At 38.9% G+C, this 21,926-nt stretch overlaps 1 protein-coding gene across 2 annotated transcripts in view; it reads left to right on the top strand.

Moving 5' to 3' along the window:
* Positions 1-532: 532 nt before the first annotated feature.
* GRIK1 (glutamate ionotropic receptor kainate type subunit 1) overlaps positions 533-21,926 on the top strand; it is a 209,240-nt gene continuing 187,846 nt past the window's right edge. Inside the window, exon 1 of one of the 2 annotated variants that reach the window (XM_014575046.4) lies at positions 533-1,702. In XM_014575046.4, coding sequence (XP_014430532.3) covers positions 1,579-1,702 — 124 coding nt within the window. In that variant the 5' untranslated portion in view covers positions 533-1,578. The remainder of the gene's footprint in view (positions 1,703-21,926) is intronic. The other variant, XM_075910575.2, reaches the window with a different exon arrangement.

The raw sequence follows: 21,926 nt of genomic DNA, 5'->3' as shown, positions 1-21,926 counted from the left end.
AGATAATTTAAGTACCCATGACCTGTCCTCTTCGTTATTCATCACTTCTACCATCTGAAAACTTCATCAGTAACATTTTTTTTCCAGTGCCTCGATAAAAATCTGAAATAGGGTAGGGCCAACAATGGATCTCTGCAGGACCTTACCAGAAATGCACCCACTCAATGATTCCCCAATTAAATTTTGAGACCTATCAAATACCTGGTTTTAATGTAATAAATGCATCATGTTTAATTTGTATCATTCTAGTTTCTTAATCAAAATGGTGTTTAGTACCATATCAAATGCCTTGTAGAAGTCTATTACATAAACACTATGATCTCTATATCCCAAACTTATGATTTCATAAAAAAAAACTCAATCTGGTTTGACAAAATCTATTTTCCATAAACCATTGTCTATCTTTCTTGGTGGAGGTAGATGAGCTTGGAATGCAGGAAAAGGGCTTTCCCCCTTGATCATCTGCCAAACTGGTATGAGATCAGGTGCCAAGAAGGGGGGAGTAGGGGCCTCCCACTTCCTCTAGCTTCTGTGTAGAAATGGCAGTAGACAGCCATTCAAGATGAAAGAAAAGCAGCCAGAAGTCGGGACTGGGAGATGGAGAGAGGAGTCTATCAGCTCCACCCTAAAAGGCTTCTCTGTGGAGCTTCACATGAGATAGCAGGGTTTGGAACTTAGCTTCAGTTGCTCCCAGAAATGTATGCCTAGAAAGGGGAAGTGAAGTCTCATTCTCTGAAAGACCCCTGCTGTGTCACACCCACTCACATGCTGAGTGTGTGGGTCTCTCAGACAATAAAAGGGGGAAGGAAATACATATAAAACAGAGCAAGACAAGCTGGTCCGACTCCCCCTCCCCACAACCAGCATATTGTGCAAGGGAAAACTCAGGGGCAGGCGGACACCAGAAAAGAGATTTTATTTCAGTTTGGTCAAATTGACCCATTTCAAGTTGACAGGGCTGCTTTAATCATACCCAGGCACAGCATCCGTGCCAGCCAATACAGAGATTTGATGTGCTTGTATCATCAGGATGCAAGCAAAGATTCAATCAGCTCTAGAGCAGCAGCATAAAGTAGTTCAGTGCGTGTGAGCGTGAGGGAGAGAGGTGGCTGAGATCCCAGTTAATCTGCTGGAGATCAGGCTAGTGCTGGAACCCTGCAATGACTCCCTCCCCCGCCCTTTCTTTTTCTTTTCTTCTCTACTTTCATACTTAACTCTAGGACGAATGAGCAAGGCGCTCCAGCCATTTCGAGCGGCAACTTTCCACCCCCTGGAGCTCAGCACAGAACAGAAGCATCGATCCATGATCTCAGGGAAGACCCTTTTGCAACATGCGACTAACTGATGGAGGGGGAGTGATGGGCTAAGAGAAAAAGAGAGTGGAGTACAACGGGACCCAAAAGAGCAACAACAGCTATTCATGTGTAAATACTTCATGGGAAACGTACACTTCTAATACTCTGCACAATGAGCAAAAAACACCAACAGAATGAGGAGGAAATATAGCCTAACTCTGAGCAGCTTGTGAGTGCAAGGAACTGGCAGAGGCTCAGCATGAATTAAAAAGGATTGAAGAAGATGGAGAGCACCCTTTGCTGTGAGCCCAGGCTCTCTGCTATGGATAGCAGCAGGGGACTCTTATTTCTCCTTCTCTACATTTTAATAGGCATCCCTCAGACTTTCCAGCAAGTGTTAAGGATCGGTAAGTGCCAAGTGTGCTGGTGAGGGGAGGGGGGAAGGGCCCAGTGTTTCTCTTCTGCTTTTACCTCGGGGGGTGAGACTGGTGAGAAATGTGCATGGGATTTATAAACTGTATAGATGTTAACACACGTTCAGATTGTACATACAGATTTTACAGTACATTCAAATGACTATATGGCCTTAATCCCCTTCAAATATTATGGGTACAATTTATTATACACATACACTACTTTAAAAAAAATCATAACTCAGCTTTGTTTCACACACACTAAATGAAAGGGTTTCTGATTACCATGCTGTCTCTTGAACTACTTAGCAAGCGTCATGCTTAGGTGACCCGGCACACACAGCTCGGAGCTGCAGGCTGGCTGCAGTGCACACACTGTGGCTGGGGTACTGACTCGTTGGTAGATTTCTATGGAGTGCTCCACAGTGCTTTTCATTCAGTCCTGTCCTTTGCCTTGGAGCAGCACCCTCTCCCTCCTCTCTGTCATAGATTCTGTTATACCAGGAGCTCTCTAAGGCCAGTGAGATGGTCCAGCGAGAACCCAAGGTACCGGAGGGTGAGAGGTTGAGGTGAGTTTCATTGCTGAAGTTCCACTCAGAAAGTCTCAAAGTCTGTCAAGTTTGCTTTCAAATTTAGCTCCGGGTCAGAGGCTTTAATAGGCAGGGTAGCTTTCCTACACAATGTGGTCTGTTAACCTCTGAACTGGCACTTCCATTTATAAATCACTTGGAAGACAGGTATTCAAGTACTATAGAATTAACTGAAGTCCTAAAAGACTTAAACCAAAGTGGCTAAGATGAGACCCTGTAGGCTAGAAGTTGCCCCCTCTTCCTTCTGACAGCAAGAGAGACTTCTAGCTACTCAGACAAGATGACAAAACCTCCTAAACTCTCATGTAGAACTGACAGACATCTGGGTGTCTAAAATGCACAATGGCAGAGGATTTAATATGAACATAAAAACAATCAAATATGATGGTTTTTAAGTCTAGTCATTCATTACAATGGCAACGAGACAACAACAAAAATGATTCAGTGACCTTAAAATGCATGCCAAAAAGTAATGAGATTTTCTTGTTCAGAATCAAAGAGCAGAAAGCTAAAACATGCAGAATGCAAATGTTATAGGGCATAAAGGGGATGGGGAAGAGAGAAATCCCTATCTTCCTCTGCCCCCGTGTAACCTTTACTTGGCATGAATACACCACAAGCACTGTACATACATGTAGCCCCAGAAAGCAGGAATTTATTTTTAAACAGAAAACTCTGTGCCATGGAAACAAGGCTTAGTTCACAGACAGCTACTCTTCCTACAGTGGGTTTCTTGTGTCACTCAAGTCAAACAGTGAATACAAAGTATCAAAAGAGTTAAGGACTGGAAGAAACTGTCAGAAAAAATAAAGGCAGTATCTCCCACCTCCACTTCCTTGCACTCTCTCCCTTCTACTTGATATATGTCTAGCATGAAGAGTGGGGAAATGTGTGTGGAACAAGAGATATAAACATACACAAAGGAATATTTCTGCCTTTAGTCAGCTGTCTGAGGGTTTGATCCTGCAAACACTTAACTTGCTTCATATTATGCACATAAATTGTTTCATTTAAGTTAAGGGGACTATTTGAACTCCTTTTCACTTTAAGCATATAACTTTCATAAACTTAAATAAAATAAAAGTGGCAAAATACTTGTCCTAAGGGGTCCAATCTGGCAAAACTCTGAGCAGTGATTGCAAGGCAAACAGAAGCTGAGCATTATGTCCAAAGAGTGTAACTCTTTGTATTCAATATATTCACAATTATTTTGTGAAATTTTCACTGCATTGTAATGCAGTGAAGCTGTGTAATAATATCAAAACAAGCTATAGTATGTGAAGGAAATACCCGTGTAGAATGTAGAAGAAATAATAATCGGCACGCTTACATGTGATGGAAAATTCAAAGCATGGCGCTGCAGTCTTCAATGAGAAACTGGCCTACATAAAGAGAGAAAAACAGTTCAACGTCTTACATTAATATAATAAACAGCATCACTGTGCTTTGGAAGTACATTAATTTGGCATACTTAATTTCCTTACCTTAAAGTGAATAACAATTGAAACAAATAGGACTGCTCACAAGCTTAAAGTTAAGCATATGCTGAAGTGCTTTGATGGATCAGGGCCAGATTGTTCAGCTCCTTGTAAGATCAAGCCCTGGACTGTAAACTCTTTGGAGTAGAGACAATATTTTCTATGCATTTGTATAATAGCTAGAACGATGGGACTGGTCCCTTTGAATGCTACTACAGTATAAATGAAACAACAGTGGGTTGTGCCCACGAAAGCTCATGATACCATCTACATGTTTACTTAGTCTTAAAGGTGCTGCGAGACTGTTCATTGTTTAAGTTTTTCCACTATACACCTAGTAAGCTTGAATCAAAGCACTATGTATACATACAAATGTACACTGCAGGAGAAAAACTGTTCGTATACTGTTTTTAAATGCAGATATTGAATTTTATAAAAATGTACAATTTGATTGGTTAGTCTGTGTATAAAAATGGCATAAACATGTTAATTCTTCCTATCCCTATGCTATAACAGGTTTCTCTGTAGAATGTATCACTTTTACAGGTGACAAATGGAATGATGTGGATAACGCCTCAATCACATTTTTAGATAACAAAATACTTTTTAACAGTGAAAAACCTGCTATTAAGCCATCATGCTTTCTTATTCAAGTTCTAGTTAATGAAGGAAAGGAATACACTGGTATAACACAGTGCAGTACTTTGTATCTGAATGAATACATTGGTGGCTTAATTGCATTTTTCACTGATAGACTGCTTTGGATTATTTGATTTTGTTGGTTTATATAACAAATTAGTGTACTTTACTGCTTACATCTAATTACTAGAGAAAGAAGCTCATGGAGGAACATGTGATATTTAAAATTCTAGATACTTCTCATTCTCTAGGTAATTATTACTTTGAAAATGTTGCTTAACACTTTGAACAAGAGAAGACAAGTAAGGGATTTCAATGCAAGCAATAAAACAAAATCAATAGCTCACAAATAAGGGGGGAGGTCTAGGTTGGATATTAGGAAAAATTATTTCACTAGGAGGGTGGTGAAGTACTGGAATGGGTTACCTAGGGAGGTGGTGGAATCTCCATCTCCCATCCCTAGAGGTTTTTAAGTCTCAGCTTGACAAAGCCCTGGGATGGTTTAGTTGGGTTGGTCCTACTTTGGGCAGGGGGCTAGGATTCTATGATTTTATGAATCTCTCCATAAATGAGAGATTTTGAAACACAGTGCTTCACTCAGTTTCAGACAATATGACATTCAGATTCTACTGCCCGACTGGGCTATTCCCATTCAGGTACATTTTTAAAAGTGTTTTCTTTTGTGCAAGTTCAGACATCAAAATTCCAAGCAATAACATCTATAGCCACTCATACACTGACCTATATTCTATAATGTATCATTAAACTTCATTAACCCAGTACTTCTGGTTTAGAAGCAAAGAATGTCTACTTTTTGCACCTCAGTCAACCTTTATACCTCATTCAGTCTATCCTAAGCTATTGGCATAAAATAAATGAGCATGCCCAGTATAAAGCTCAAATGAGAAAAGTAAGAAATATATATTTTTTAAAACCCATGCACTAAACTGTGTCACAATAGCTCTCAAAACAGTGAAATACAAGACTGAAACAGAATTATTTGTTCATTATGAGTGGACTCACAGCTTTACTATTTCATAGCAATACTTAACTTATATCATTCATAAATCCAAGTTATAAGAATACCCTCTAATGGCATGCTGAGCTATCACATGACAAATTACAAAATGTATTAATGTAACCCATTTTCTCATTTAAAATTGGCAAAGAAATTTCATATATTAATATACCAATGAAGTTCCTTAAAAAGGAAGCATGTTAAAATTTCAATAAATATTTTAAAACTGTAACTTGGCTGAAACATGGCATTAATCTCTAAACTTAGTATTTCTTAAGAAGTAAATGACTAATATTTTAGGTTTCATAGGGAAAATTTTAGGGGCTGAAACAGGTAAATTGCATTTTTTGTTCAATTTTCATGGAACTTTTTGTATGGACTATCACAGTGGTATCAGAATTTTGGAAACATATAGTAAAATCCCATACTAACTTGTTGCCTAACTGGGCAAAACACTCATTGAGATTCAAGGAGTAAGAAAAGGAGGTTCTCTCCTATTCTATTTAAGTAAGTGAGAGAGAGAGTGTGTGTTTGAGAGAGAGAGAGAGAGAGAGAGAGAGATTTTCTCTCACACACACATGAATCAACCTAATTTACAACATACATCTTAAATAAGAAGTTGAAATATTCAATATAGATTTGAAAACATCCTCCTTCGGGATGTTTTTTTCTTTCTTAATATCACAGATATAAGGTCTTTCTAATGCGATATTACTGTACCCATGGAAGGCATAACGGTAACTTGACAAGACATTAATATTGCAAACATGCAATATTGTAAATTTGTAAATTACTAGATTAAAGCCTTGCATGTAATGTCAATGAGATGAATATAACATTAATATTATTCAGTAGGGACAGTGTTTTCCTGTGCATTTACAAAGTTCCTATCATATTTTTGGGCATTTCTACAACATAAATATTAAATAATATCTACTACTATATATCTGTTTTGACGTGGACTTTAGTAATAAAATTATGAAACTTGACAAAGTAGTATAAATGCATTGGACTGTATTGTATACACAAATCAGACATCAGCTGCTTTTTGGTCATCAGAATCCAGATACTCAGTAGTTCAGGATTTATCCTTACCATTATTCACCACACTTAACAGCAAACTCTGTAACAAATCATTTATTAAGAATTACTGCTTGAAAACACAGAACTGAATTATGTGACAACTACACCCCCACAGAAATCAGTGGAGTTCCACAACATATAAGTCAGTTAAGCATTTGGCCTAGAAGCTTTGAAAGGATACTGTTAGTTTATACTACTTTTAAAAGATAAATGAGAAACCATTAAGGAAATATAACATCTCAAGAACTCAGTCCTGCAAACCTTTACTCACAAAAATAAAGACAATGGTGACCACTAAGGTTAATGCATGTGCTGACTATAGTGAAAACACTTGTAATAAGAAAAGGTTTCCATGATTTGGCCCTCAGTAACTAAAACCAAAATATGTTAAAGCTCATTGACTGTTCACTTTTTGTTCTTTACTTACATTTGGCAATGAAAACAGACCAGCCAGTTTTACTTTGAGTTCCAGATTATTTCATTTTCTGGTTCTTTTGTTTTAGGAGAATCTTACAATATTGCAGATGTTGAGGGGAATATTTGAACATCCTGCACCAGAGCCTTCACTGATGTAAATCAGCATCACTCTATTGAAGTCAATGGATCTATTCTGATTAAACCAGCTAAGGGCTGAGCCTAAGTATTTAATATATGAAACATGGGGAAATCTTTCATAATTCCAGTAATCTGCCACCCACACATTGACTAGTACCTGGTAAAAATGAAGCCCTTCATTTATTTTTGCCTTCATTTTACCTTTGTTAGTTCAAATTACTTTATTTCTGGAATTCATTGATGAGTTGAGCAACAGTGATCACTAAGCACACTAACTATATTTGTGTGATGACTGCTACTTTTGACTTTGATAACTCAATAAGTATGCTGAATAACTAAGTGCATGCACTTGCTAGAATTTCATTATGGCTGAAAATGTGTAAACAGCAGCTTGACATTTGAAGAAAATATAAAAAGAGCAAATTCACTTTGCAGAAAAATGGCAATCTGTGTCTTTGTTGTAATAAGACGACGCTTACGCTTCAAACGTGTGCTGCAGCATAAAATAAATTAGCTATAAAGACACAGGATAGTTCTCAAATGCTCTGGAGCACTGTGGCATTTAGGCATTTCTCAGCTTGTCAGATTGTGCAACAGGCAGTCAACCACTTAGGACCCAATTAACATCATAAGATGGATGATAAGTTGCTCTTGTACTGGAGCAGTTGTCAAAAAAGTCAGTGGAAAACAACAAAGGTAAAGTGCTGAGACTAGAACATGGCAATTAAATTACAAAAGGCTACAAATGAATTTGCCTAAATTACACCCAAACTAGAACTTCTCCAGAAGTGTAGAAAGTATGGAGAGAAATAAAAAGTTTGTAGAAGATAGGACATGAAGATACTGTCAGTCAGACAAATACTGCACCTAAGAATAATTTTATCTAGAGACCTTCTTCTGTTCATTTCATTTAGCCTTATGTCAATATTTTTTCCAACATTCAAGGAGGATGCAGGTAAACAATATGAAAATACCACAAAGGGATATTATCAACCGTGAAAAATAATTATCCACATCTTTTTCACTTCTGGCCACATTTCTATTGTGATTGTGTTCTAAACTGTGTGATGATTTAAAACATATATAGGCTCTGACCCTGCTAACAAACTCCATGCAGAATGTTATAAGGAAGAAGGAGAAAAATTGTTCTCCTTGGCCTCTGAGGATAGGACAAGAAGCAATGGACTTAAATTGCAGCAAGGAAGGTTTAATATTAGGAAAAAACTTCCTGTCTGTCAGGGTAGTTAAACACTGGAATAAGTTGCCTATACGGGTTGTGGAATCTCCATCACTGGAGATATTTAAGAGCAGGATAGATGGACACCTGTCAGGGATGGTCTAGACAGTGCTTGGTCCTGCATGAGGGCAGGGGACTGGACTCAATGACCTCTTGAAGTCCCTTCCAGTTCTAGTATTCTGTTATTCTATGACCCATGCACTAGCATGGAGCCCCATTAAAGTCAGGTGGATTTTAAACTGGCTTATGGATTTACCAACATTGCAGATACTGCAGGGGAATATTTAAAAACTTTGTGCCTGAGCCTTCACTGATGTAGATCAGCATCACTGTATTGCATCAACATCCATCTACAGAGCTTTAGACAAGAGACAGATTAAACACACAGCCTCACTGAAATCAATGGGAGTTTTGCTACGGGGATCAGGATTTCACCCTACATGTTTTGTTTAAACAACATAATTATATTGACTTGTGACTGAAAGATTTGCACCCTTAATTCTTGCCAGTTATCTGGAATACATAGTGGTGAGGTCATTGCATAAGAAGTAACCAATATGAATAAAAGGCAGGTTTCTCTGAATGTGCCCTTTATACTTACCACCCTATTTACACCCTTTTAATGAAGTCATTTTTCTACTTTCTGCATATATCTCATAACAAACTTACAGCTCTTAATTTGATATACGTAGAGGACATTTGCCTCATTATCAGTCCTTGCCGTTAACTATAAACTGCTCCATACAGCTCAGTCTTCAATTAACATTTTCTATTCACTCAGTGAATACAGCCCCACTACTGTTTTTTCATTACAAAATATTTTGTATATCCTGGTCAGCAATAAAGCTTAAATCTTCTCCCCCCCTTCAAGTATTTTAAACAACTGCCTCTAATCTTCTTTTCTCAGAAAGGCTTGATTTGACTGACTGGACCATAGATTGTACTGCAGTAAAAAAAAAAAAAAAGAAAAAGAAAAAAAATCCTATCCCAGAACTGATTAGTTTTACTCCAGAGCTTTGGATCTGTGACCCGCAAGCCCAGTTTGTCCTAGTTTTCTGTTGACTTTAAGCTTTAAAATACAATAATGAGTTTATGATTTTGGGAGAGGTTTAAAATAGGAATGTTGCTATTCCCACTCTCCATGTGGAAGTCCATAAAACTTTAAATTCAAAAATGTATTTTTAAAACTATATATTTTTATTGGACCAAGTCACTATTCAGAGTTAAAATCACACTGTTCCAATCATACACAATTGCGATCAGACTCACAGGCGCCACAGAGTGAAAAGCACTATTAGGATATCTCGACTTCTTACCTGCCAATGCAGGATTGCTCCCTACAGTGTCTTTTAGGCAGCTCTTGCACCTAGGTATTAAATTAGTGTGTCAAAACTGTGAGAAAACCTGAATCACTTCTGTGCCACTGCAGTACAGGCCAATGAATTAATAACAGAGTGAGAACCTTAATGTTACATCAGGATTTTAAGATTATTACTACAAATTTCATGTTTTATGTTCCTTTGGATTAAAATTACCCCATAAATCAAAACAATAAGTATTAAACATTCTCTTAACAGTGTAATTGTGTCCAAATTTTGCTGTCAGATAGGTACAGGCAACTTTTATTTACTTCAAGGGGAGCAGCTGTGTATATATCGCAATGCATGGGTTTTGAATATGTAAGTTGTGACCAACCTGTCCTTCCTACATTTGTAAATGGGATGGAAGTCCCAGTTAGATCCTGACTAGGGAGAGATTTGAATTGGAACAGATCAAAAAACACTGTAAGGGTGCATCTAGACAGCAGGGCTTAACTTGAAATAAGCTATGCAATTGATGTAGCTCAATTTCAAAATAGAAATTAGCTTATTTTGAAATTGGGAGCCTCAACACAATACTTATTTCGAAATAGAGCACTCTGCCTCCAACTTCCCTTACTCCTTATACAATGCGGGTTACAGGAGTTGGAGTAAGAAGTCCTCCAGCTTGACAATATTTCAACATTATTTCAAAATAACTGCCTACTGTGTAGACATGGACTACATTATTTCGAAATAATGCTAGTTATTTTGAAATAATGTTGCTGTGTAGACATACCCTAACAGAGTTTGGCCCTAGTTCTAATGGTGTATGTGTATGTGTATGTGTATGTGTATGAGTATGTGTATGAAACTCACAATTCCAGTAAAACTAAGTGACAGCAAAACTCCACACATCCATCATGCTCAGGGAACTGTTCTTATACAAATACTACTATTCATGTTAGGAGGGGCTCTGCTCCAGCTCCCATTCAAATCAGTGTCAATTGACTGAAATAGTGTACTGTTAAAGCCTTTAAAATCAATTTGATTGTCAGCCTTCCATATAAAACACATTATGAAAAGCATATACACACTACAATCTATTACAAGAGGCATACGCTACACATACATAGTAGATGCCTTTCAATTGTAAATATTTTGGCCATGTGAACAGCAGGAGGCACCAATCTAGGCTGTGGACTAACCTGGAAATATTTTATTTGTTTATAGCTAAGCCCCCTTTTTAGAGCTAAGCGAGATAACAACAACAAAATAGTGAGACAGAAACAGTTTTATTCTCTTCTCTCTGAATCAATATTGAGCCAGTATTCCATGAGGTTGAGGGAAGGGGACTCTTGGCTGTTAGAAGTAGTGCCTTGATCGGATATAAAACTGATGTCCTGACCCACTTGCTAGCATTAAAAATCCCATGGTATTCTTGGTAAGGGCTGCATTGTTAACTCCTGCTTCTCAGCCGAATTCCTAGTTGAGGAATCAGGATCTAACTAAATTCCTCTTGCCATTTCTATTGGTCTGTGCTTCCAGTCCTAAAATATAGTGTAATCTAATTATCAAAGTTGATCAAAAGTGGTAATGATGTTAATGTGGAAAAAACTCTCAATTTTCTCATTATTTTAAGATGCAAGAAATAATGAAAAGCTGTTTAGTTTTATAAATCAAAAACAATTTTTTGTCCAGTATTTCAATTTGTTTTTCTCCCATAACACCCTCCATACCCCCTCGCCCACTTGACAGTTTAACTACACTGGGCCCTATTTCTGCTTGCTTCTGCACTGCAAGGTTATTTAGCAGTGATTTGGGGCATTTACATTGGTTCAACTGCATCTGATTTCTCCTCACTTCATTCATGTTTAAATATCTCCTTATGTCTGAGTTTTGACCCTCATGATCAAGGATACAGGCATTTTTCTAGACAGAGAAATCAGCCCAAATTCTTTGACAGTCTACAACTTGTGCAGTTATAATGACTTCACACCAGTGAAAGTTTCCAATAACGTCGGTTAGGAGAAGGTGCTAATAAGATCTTAGTGACTGCAAAGTGACACATTAAATGCCATAGGATGGACAAGGGTAATTTGTCACCGGAGAGACAAGTTTGGATTTTTATTCAAAATTGTCACTCAGAATCTATAATGAAAATATTAACAAAACATAAACTACAGTGTTACGTGGTGTCACTGCTAATGGCCTGAATATTGTATAGGAGAAACAGACAGTGAACAGCATAAGTCATGCTATCTACTTCCAAGGTTATATTCTCTGAAATCCATGTCTGGTACAAGGCTCTGTTAAGGAAATAGCCCTGCATACTTTATGCTCATAACTTGTCATAAAAAGTAGAAGTCCATGGAATATAGTGATTAAGGAAGAACTAGGATTAATAACAGTTATACCTTGTTCTCATGTACCACTTTACACCAATGCTTCTCAAAGCATAAGTGCTGTCCATGTGGGGATTCTGGGATTAAAGCACCCATGGAAAAAAATAGTGGGTGCTCAGCACCCACTGGCTGCCCTGCCAATCAGCAAGACTGAAATTACTAACAGTCTTCAACCCCCAAAGTAACAGCACAAAAGGACCAGAAAAGCTGACAGTGGCAGTAGAGCAGGGGTGGCCAACCCATTACAGACGAAGAGCCAAAATAGTAGTGCGTACAGTGTAAAGAGACGAGAGAAAAAAGTTGTTGAGAAAAAAAAAAAAAAGCCCCGGCCGCCGCCCTTTTAAGAACAGAGCAGGCTGTTGCCCCTTGAAAGTGGTCATTTTGAAGTCTGCACGGGATGCTGCAACTCTGGCTCTGTTTCTTTCAGACAGAAACATGCTGCCCCTTTCAGAGCCTAAAGCCGCGGGTGCGGAAGCCGCAATGTTTTCTTTGAAGAGCCGCATGCAGCTTGCGAGCTGCGGGTTGGTCACCCCTGCAGTAGAGGATCCCCCCATAATCCTAGGGAGCTTGGTGAGCTAACAAACTGTTAAGATGAAGTTTTTTAAAAAAGGAAGCAAAAGTAATTTTTTTTATTCTCATCCACCCTCCACTATACGAAAAAGTCTTGATGGCTTCAAGCCAAATCAGTCATTTCTATAAAAGTTATGAATGGAAATCTCAGATTTGAGAACATGGAAAATTATTTACATGAAGTAGCCACTTTACATTCATGGAAGTGCAAATTAATCTATTTCTTTGGAGTGATCAAGAGATACATCTCAAGACATTCTTCATTTGAGTACAACGTGCCAAAAAATTTTACAGTCACAGGCTTTGGGGAGGAGGCAAGGATGCTGCAGCAACTTGGTAACTAAGGTATAACTCTACTTGCTGTTTATGTCAAAAAGGAACTTATTTAAAAAATAGGTCAACTTTCTTCCCAAGACTATTGCACTTCTCTCTGAATTGACAGCCATGGTCAGGTTGACCTGTGAGTGAAAACACATGAACAAATTTAGACTACTTACATGTATGGCAAGTTAGCACTTTCTTTAAAAATAGTTTATGGCAATAAGCTACCGAGAAACTGTTCTCTGTAATTTGGAGGAGGAAAAGAGATATATAATTATATTGTATATTGTAATTTGTCTTTTTTGCTGCTGAAGTCTAGCCTTCAGTTTGGAAGACTTTAGATAAGCATAAGAAATTATAAAAAAAACAAAACAGAAACCAAAATAATCCTAGATAGGTGATGAGAACTCAGGTACAAGTGACTATCTAATATGTGACACAAAAGGAACATTAAATGACAAAATCACAACTATACTGTTACCTCTTGCTAATCGTATAGTGTGCATAGTGTTTAAAAATCAGTGATCATGCTGAACAGGCTTATTTTGTTTATACAATTCTATAAACACCACATTTTTCATTTTTATATGAAGTGGCCCCCATGCACACACCTACACTTTATATTACACTGAAAATTTACATTAAAAGTCTGTGCTTGATGAGGGAAAAAATGGACCTATGGGGAAAAATGGTACAGGATCATGTAACTAAATAATGTATTATAGTGCATATCCACAAGGGGGATGAATTAAGGTTTCAGATGCAACTTCACTCTGGCCCTTCTTAACTTTTGAGTACTTGATTTTGCAAACTTAACATTATTTTAATGTAATGGATTTTATAGGCAATTTCCTAGGTTTTTAAAAAAGAAAACTGAAACTCCCCACAAATCCCATCATGGAACACCATGCTGATGCCTAAATGGATCGTCGGCAAGGTTGGAACCATTAGGTCCACTGCATATACCTTCGTCCCTGGAGCTGTACTTGGGTGATCATATTTTCCTATGCTGAATACAAGACAGCGGTAAAATTACTCATATTCAAGTGAGTTCAATGGCAAACCATCAGAACCATGTAGTACAAATGTTGAAATTAACATCAAGTTCACAGAGCCCCTGTTAAGAATACTGCCTAGTTGGAGTCTTTTTATTTGCCTTCTTGTTTTGAAGAGTTGCCCAGGGAGAGGTCACACACACACGCAAACACACACACACTCCCATTCACCCCTCTCACACAGGGATGGGGGTGACTGACCGACCTGATTCAATACTCCCTACCCAATGCTCTCCACCCTCCATGGCTGCCTGAGTCTCCTAGTACTTGGTCTTCTCAATGCAACATGTAGAGACAAGCAGAGCATGTAGGACATCTGGTCACCCTAGCTGTTATCAATAGTAGGTTGTCATCCTCTATGTGAACTAACCTGGGGGATAGGAGATACATTTTGCCAGTGGATTTCATTGATATTTGCTGACAGCAGAGGAATGATGAGACTTGAATCTTGGGTTCCATTCCAGATTCTGGAGAGAAGTGTCTAGTGGTCACAGACCCTTCTGCCTCTTTCCCACAGATTGATCCCTTCTTCTTCCCTATCCCCTCCAACTTATCCTTGACTTAGTCCTGTCCCTTCCACACTACTGGCTTCCCACCCCAGTTCCTCATCACTGATGTATTTGCCCGGTCTTATCTATCCACTCTGCCAGCTTCTTATTCCAGTCTCTACCCTCCGTCCAGTTCTTCTTCTTTCTGTATTTAAGTCAAACTGCTTCCTCTATCACATTGCCTGGGCACTGGATGGGGGAGCACTGAGAGCACCGGAGAAATAGTCTCCCAGCTCTCAATGCTAGTGCATGGTGCCACAGCAACCAGGAGTAGCAGTTACAGGGGATGTCCTGCTCACCTCCCTGGACCATGCTCAGTGCGAATGGAATCATGAACAACTTTTTCCATCCATGAGCAGAATAAATTGTCTTGTGCACCAAGGCATGCGTGGAAGTGCACCACTAGTAGAAACATATGCTGCCAGCTGTGGGCAAAATTAGCTGGGCAGCATTTCAATCTCTTCTTACAGGAAACACTAATCATGAAAGAACTTGAACAGATATTCAAAGAGACCACAAAAGGGTATCCCTGATGCAAAGGCCACCACCCTGCCCAAGTACAAACCCCTGCCCCACAGGATGTAGATGTCCTCAACAAAACAGTTGAAAGATTTTTTGTGTGTGAACATGGACCGAGCTTTATTCTTAGTAATGGCTGAACTATTTCAGCTCAATCTTTCACAAAAAAATAAATAAATAAATAAATAAATCTGCATAAGGCAAACTTGCAGAAGGGAAAATTTCAGCCCAATGGTTAAAGTTTGACAAAGTTATGAGGCATTGAATACAGGATCTTGGAATGCGAAATGTTGGGCATCCCTACTTACAGTCAGCCCTACCTTTGCTAGTGCAAAACTCTTGTACATCATACAAGATCAGCCAGCGTGAACTTTTTTTTTGAATGAAGCCATTAACATTTGCATTATTTTTTTCTTGTACAACTTGCAAGGAGTTTGGCTGCTAATGGCCAAGAACCAATAGAAGGAAAAGTAGGAGAGTTTTTTTGTTTTGCTTTAACTTTATCCTCAATTCGGAAATACTTCAATGCCTACTTCTCTCAAGATAAAATTTAACTGTGGTGCAGAGGGCCCACAGAATGCTCTCTACAGCTGTTAAAACCTAAGGGTATGTCTAGACTACATGCCTTTGCCGACAAAGCATGTTTCACGAAGCATAAGAGAGCAGTTGACAAAGGCGTTACCTGTCGACCGAGCCGCATCTTGACTGCCGTGCTGTGCTGACGATCAACTAAGCTGGCACAGTGCGGCGGCCATTTTTATTTTAATGAAGTGGGGGATATTTAAATCCCCGCTTCATTGACTATGTTGGGTAGTCTAATTTACATGCCTCTGTCGGCAGAGGCATGTAGTCTAGACATACCCTATGGGACAGGAGTGGTAACATAAGCAGCATGCTGCAAAGAAGAGGTTGGTGCGTATTCCATACTAACCACAAGGGGGTGAGTTTTAGGAAGGGAGCATTAGATTTATGAGTATTCTGGAAGATTTGAAACAGGATGGAGTAGCAACTGACAAGGGCTGAGTTGCAGTTCTCTGACTGTCTGTGAGTTGGAAATGCTGGTTGTTAACTCTGCCCCAACCCTCCACCTCTGATAGAGTGTCCCATATGATGCTGGCTTTGAGCAGAAGCGTGAAATATGCTCTTAGTACTCATGTGACTAACGACTTGGGCTGAGATTTTCCTAAAAGGCAAAGGGAGTTCGGTACCTACATCCTAATAGAATTTAATGCGAGTTGCACCCCCTAAATAACACAGACTCAATTGCAGATCCCATGCTTGCCTCCTCTGCTGCCACTCTCTCTTCTACTCTGAACATGGAGTGGTTCAACTTAACCAACCTGTGCTCACTGGCACCTGACTCAATCCCCCAGGCAAGCCTACTTCTCAAAACTTCCCTTTAAAATGATGTCTTTCTTCTCACTATCTCTGCTCCAACAAATGGGGTACAAAAGCTTTTCATTCTTCCAGAGCTGCTTCCTTTTTCCTGTGCCAAACAACCTAAAAGCACCTCAGCAGGGCAATGCAGCTGACATGAAATGTGAGCTGATGCCCTTCCAACCATAGCTATCTTTAAAATTTCCATTTCAGGTCCAAATTGTTTACTTATCTGCTACTCCCATATGTTAAGGGAAGTTCAGGCTCTGTTGCTCTAGGTGCATTTTAATACAGAGGGAAGAACTGCTCCAGCTATTTCGTATTACATCTTCAAGCTTTATCTGGTGCTGCAAATTACAAAGCTGCTCCACTGAATTGGATAAAGATTATATTTTTGAATACTAGTTTCTAAAGAATGCACATTTTTCACTTTGAAATGGATAATCTATCCTGCACCATAGGGGCTCATTGCATCCTTTGCTCCCCAAACACTTCTTCTAATTTAAGGTGGCAGATTACTCATGTAGGTCCATGAGTAGCTGCCATTGATATATGCACTGTCATCAGTGGGAGTGCCAAACACAGAATGAATGTGTGATGTTCAGTAGCATCTATATGCAAAAAGAACTGCAATGAAAGAACATCAGCACAGATCTTCTCCTGTATACACTGCATTATTCTTAAATTACGCTGCTTCTATATGCAAGTATAGATCTGTACGTACATATGTATTATATATATTTATGTATGTAATATGTATAAATATACTAGACATACATATGTACATACATATATACACACACAAATATACACTGGAGATTATTTCACACTCATATTAACTACTGGCTGAAATTTGATTTAAATACTCCATGCCATGTTTTAAAAAACAGTTCTAAAAAAGGTGTGACTAAGATACAAATTCCATAAAAGAAAATTCTGATGCATTGATCTCACTAATGCAAGACCATAATTGGAGCCAAGCCTAGCACACTTGCCTAGCACACTTGCAGCTGTGTGTCTATTGATGGCCTCAGGAGCCTTTTTTAGCCCTTTCTAAGAGGGAAATACTATTCCTTCACCTGTGCCTGAAGTCCATTCCCTCCACTCTTGACTCTCTCAGGCTCCTGTAAGCATGATGTTCAGGCTTGTTCTTTTCAAAGCATCCTCACAGCAAGTACCTCAGTGCATTTGTTCCCATTGCCTGTCCTACAGGTCAGAATGTGCCATTCACTGCAAACAGCTGTGCTGCCTTTATCTAAGGGAATGAATTCAGCCTTTCCCCCCAGTTTATGAAATATCTGCAAAAAGATTAGGGATTGCTATACCTATTGTTTGTTTGAAATTATACTTTATGTGGATACATTTTAGACAGGACCAGATTTAGGACAATTTGGATCCAAGGCATGCCATGAAACATCTCCCCTGTGGCTACATAGTCAATCCATATCCACATGGTCAGGAAGCAGGATATCCCCTCCCCTGCCCACCGTTCTCTCTCAAATAGAAGTGGCCCCTTTTCACCACCAGTGGCAGTGGAGCTCCCCTACCTTCTGAGAAACATGGGGAGCAGCAGCAGTCTCCTCTCTATCCCCAAGGAAGAGGAATGGCTTTAAGACCCGCCCCCTCTCTCCCTATTCAGACACCCTGGTTGCTGGAGGCAGAATCTTCTCAGACTGGTGGGCTGAGCCCTCTGCATTCTTCTACTGCCATACATGGAGTCGTTTGCTGGGGAGGTGTTTGTGGGTCCTGAAAAGCAGTTTATCCTGGATTTAGTATCCTGATTACTGAGAAACATGGGGCATTTCACACCTCTCAGAGCAATTGCTCCAGAGTCAGCCAGGCATCATTGCATCAGTTATACAGGTGGTCAGGTCATCTTTTCAGTTTTCTTTCCCAACATGAGGGTTATAAATTTATTTAAAAAACCCCAATAACTAAGAATCTTCTAGATTTGCATGGTTCCTAGAGCTGTGACTATTTTTTTCCATGGGTGCTTTAGTCCCAGAATCCCCACATGGACAGCACTTATGCTTTGAGATGCATTGGTGTAAAGTGGTACATGAGAACGAGGTATAACTGTTATTAATCCTAGTTCTTCCTTATTTTTTTCCATGGGTGCTTTAGTCCCAGAATCCCCACATGGACAGCACTTATGCTTTGTGATGCATTGGTGTAAAGTGGTACATGAGAACGAGGTATAACTGTTATTAATCCTAGTTCTTCCTTAATCACTATATTCCATGGACTTCTACTTTTTATGACAAGTTATGAGCATAAAGTATGCAGGGCTATTTCCTTAACAGAGCCTTGTACCAGACATGGATTTCAGAGAATATAACCTTGGAAGTAGCCTTCCCCACTAAAATGCCACCCAGGAGCAGTGGAAGGAGTCAGCCAGATGAGTAGTTGTGCACAGATGTCCACATCCTCCTTCATGCTGTGGCACTATGCTTACATAAGCCAGCATTAGAGGTCACAGTGCAGATAGCTGGGGGACAGGCCATAGACAGGAACAGGGAACTATAATTGCACGGGTCCATGCATCTTGCCAGAGGGTCAGTGGCTGCTATTCAAACTTAAGAGATACCTGGGACTTTGGAATAGTGAATTTCACTTGTTCCACTTCTCTGCATTCCACTTCCATAAAGTCTGGACACTGAAGGCCTGATTCTTTTTTCACTTACTCTGGTGTAAATCAGGAAAAATTCCACTGAAGCTAATGGCATTTCACCTGTGTAAAACTGCTGAAAGCAATAGGAGAAGCAAGCCCTCAGGCTTTTAGCTAGGAGTCATTATTAATCCAAGTATTCAGAATTCACCATTTGAAATTCAAGCTGTGCTGAGTGAACATGTAGGGAAGGGAACAGAGATATAGCAAGCAACCAGGTGAGATGAGTGCAACTCTTTGAAAATGTTTGTCTGAATACTTGTGATGTGAATTTGAATCTGGCTTTTTGAAAATCTGGCCACTTAATTGGGGGCCTACCCAGGGAGTTGAGCTCTTTTGAAAATTCAGCCCATTGTAACAAAAGTACCTAGAAATGATACAGTTGTTTAGATTGCTCAAAAACAACATCTCTAAAGTACTTTGTGGTCACATGTGGTATATACAGAATACATGTTGGAATGGTATGGCATTCAGGCTTCACTAGTATCTCCTTGGGATGGTCTGCATGACTCACTCACAAGTGCCTACCCCATACTAATAAAAACCCTTCATACAGCTCCATCAGATTCTCTTTCTATGCCTGCAGTCACTCACATTGCAAGAGCCTTTTAAAGGGTTGAAATTAACATGAAATAAGATGAGAAAGGTAACATGAATTTGTTAATAATAAGATCACTGAACCACTGCATGTAATATACCCTGTAGTTCTGTTCTTTCAATGGGAATGTTCCTTGTATGACTTAATTAAAGAAGATTACTTCTTTGGTAGCGAGCAAGGTGTTTCATAGAATTTTTTAAATAGGCAGAAATGAATCCAGTTTTTCTTATTTAACTGAGATGCCTTTCTTGGCGAGATAAATGTGGGGGAGCGGAGGAAAATAAAACTGTTCTTTATATTTTAAAATATTTAATATAACAACCACCAATTTGAAGTCATTTATATGCCTAATTTAGTGCTAAAAGTCAATAACTAAGGATCATAGGGCTCCTGGGTTTCATCCTATTCTTTTCTGGAAATCATCTTAGACTAACTGCAGAAATCCATCAGTCGAGCCTTTATTCTGCATGATTGTATTTTTCTATACTGCCACTAAAGTTCTTCTTATGAACTATAAAACATGCATACCTTATTTTTGGGAAGCCAGATTTTGTGTCAACCCTTTTTCCCATTGTTGTCAATGATCCCACTGATGCCAATCTGGCTCAGGTTTCTGTGTTTCACACTCAAAAAGAGCAAAATATAGCCACTATTTAAAACAGCCCATGAAAACACTGATATTGTGTCATCATCACTTCTGTCACCCCTGCCATGGTTACAAACATGTGATCCAGACAAAGGGTAAGAATATAATCAGGTAAATATTTTTTTCATTTACAATGACATTGAGATTTTTATTTTTAGGGGTTTCGTTGAGAAATGTGAGGAGCTATTTCTCTCCTCTAGTTTTTAACTGTGGTTGTAAAAGTTGGAGGGTTTTTTTAGGTGGAAGACTGATTTGATGTGCAGTTCTCCTGACACTACACATTTGCAGAGCCTCTTCCTTTAATCAGAGTAGTGGCATTCTCTAGAGGAAGATTTTTGGACTAATGTTTTTACAGAGAATTTCAATCCATTTCATAGCCAAAGAGGCATTAGGGATGCCACAAAGTTGAAGAAGACTTTTGGATAGTACCAGAAGATCATAATAATAACCCCTAATGACTAGACACACCAAATTCTGTTATTAATGCCCACCTTAATCATGATATTGAAGAAAAGACAATTCCCATAATAATAGGCTTCCACTGCAATTTTGACAGTGGGAGCCCTGTCATGCATGGGTCTGACAATGGAAACTCCAGCCTTCCCTGTTATATGCCTTTGTGACACCCCTCCTCCCCCACACATTGTCAGCCCTGGGCTCCTGCTGTCAGCCTGCGGCAGCTACTAATTCCCCTTCCCCCCACCCCCACAGTCAAACCCATGCACAATGAGGCTCCCACTGTCAGCTTTTCCAAATTACCACTAATAAGAAAAGGCCCATTATTACTTTTCTATGATTTTCCAGGTCTGATCAGCAACTCAGCCACAATTATTTAACAATTGACCCATGATTCAAATTGGGCCTTAGTTATCATGTACTGGCCAAATCCAGCAGCACCTATTCAGGGACATCATTGGAGGTAGACATGGGATGAATCTGGCCCCTTGTTTTTGCTAATGAAAAATTCCTTGCTTTTGTGGTTTTAAGGTAGCTATTTTACATCAAGAGTAATGCTTTTATTGTAATCATTGAATCCATGATGGCTGATGACATTTATGTTGAAATACTGTATGTGTTTTAAATAATATCTGTTCATTATAGATTTAACACATACTTAGAAGAGCACAGAAAAAATTCTAATGAAAAATGTCCATGAAAAGCTACTACATTTTTACATTGCGGTACCTCAGCTGAGGTAGGCCTTTTTGTAAAATAACGAGCAACAAAATTTCATTTTTAAAATATCCAACATATTTTAAGTTGACAAACTATAAAATACTCATAATCACAACTGTTTATTTTTGTTCAGCACTCCAGGATATTAAAAAGAGCCAAAATGTAAAAAGATGACTCTCCATTTTGCATGCCATGAAGCTCCCTAAAAATAGACACTTATATTTGACATTTTGACAGATTTTAAGTGCAGAAATCCCTGAAAGAATCTCCATACTACACCATATCTAAAAGCACTTTTGCCATTTTTGGCATGGGCAAACTTGGAGAAATCCAATTCTGCTCCACTGAAGTCAAATGGAAATTTGTCATTGACTACATATGTAGTATGTTTGCTCCAATAAAGAACATGCAGCCACTTGAAACACAACATATCCTTT

The sequence above is a fragment of the Pelodiscus sinensis genome, chromosome 1 (assembly GCF_052426305.1).
Source record: "Pelodiscus sinensis isolate ZL-2025 chromosome 1, ASM5242630v1, whole genome shotgun sequence".
Classification (NCBI taxonomy): domain Eukaryota; kingdom Metazoa; phylum Chordata; order Testudines; family Trionychidae; genus Pelodiscus; species Pelodiscus sinensis.
Note: the sequence above shows the minus strand (reverse complement) of the source record. Positions and strands in the feature narration are given on the sequence as shown.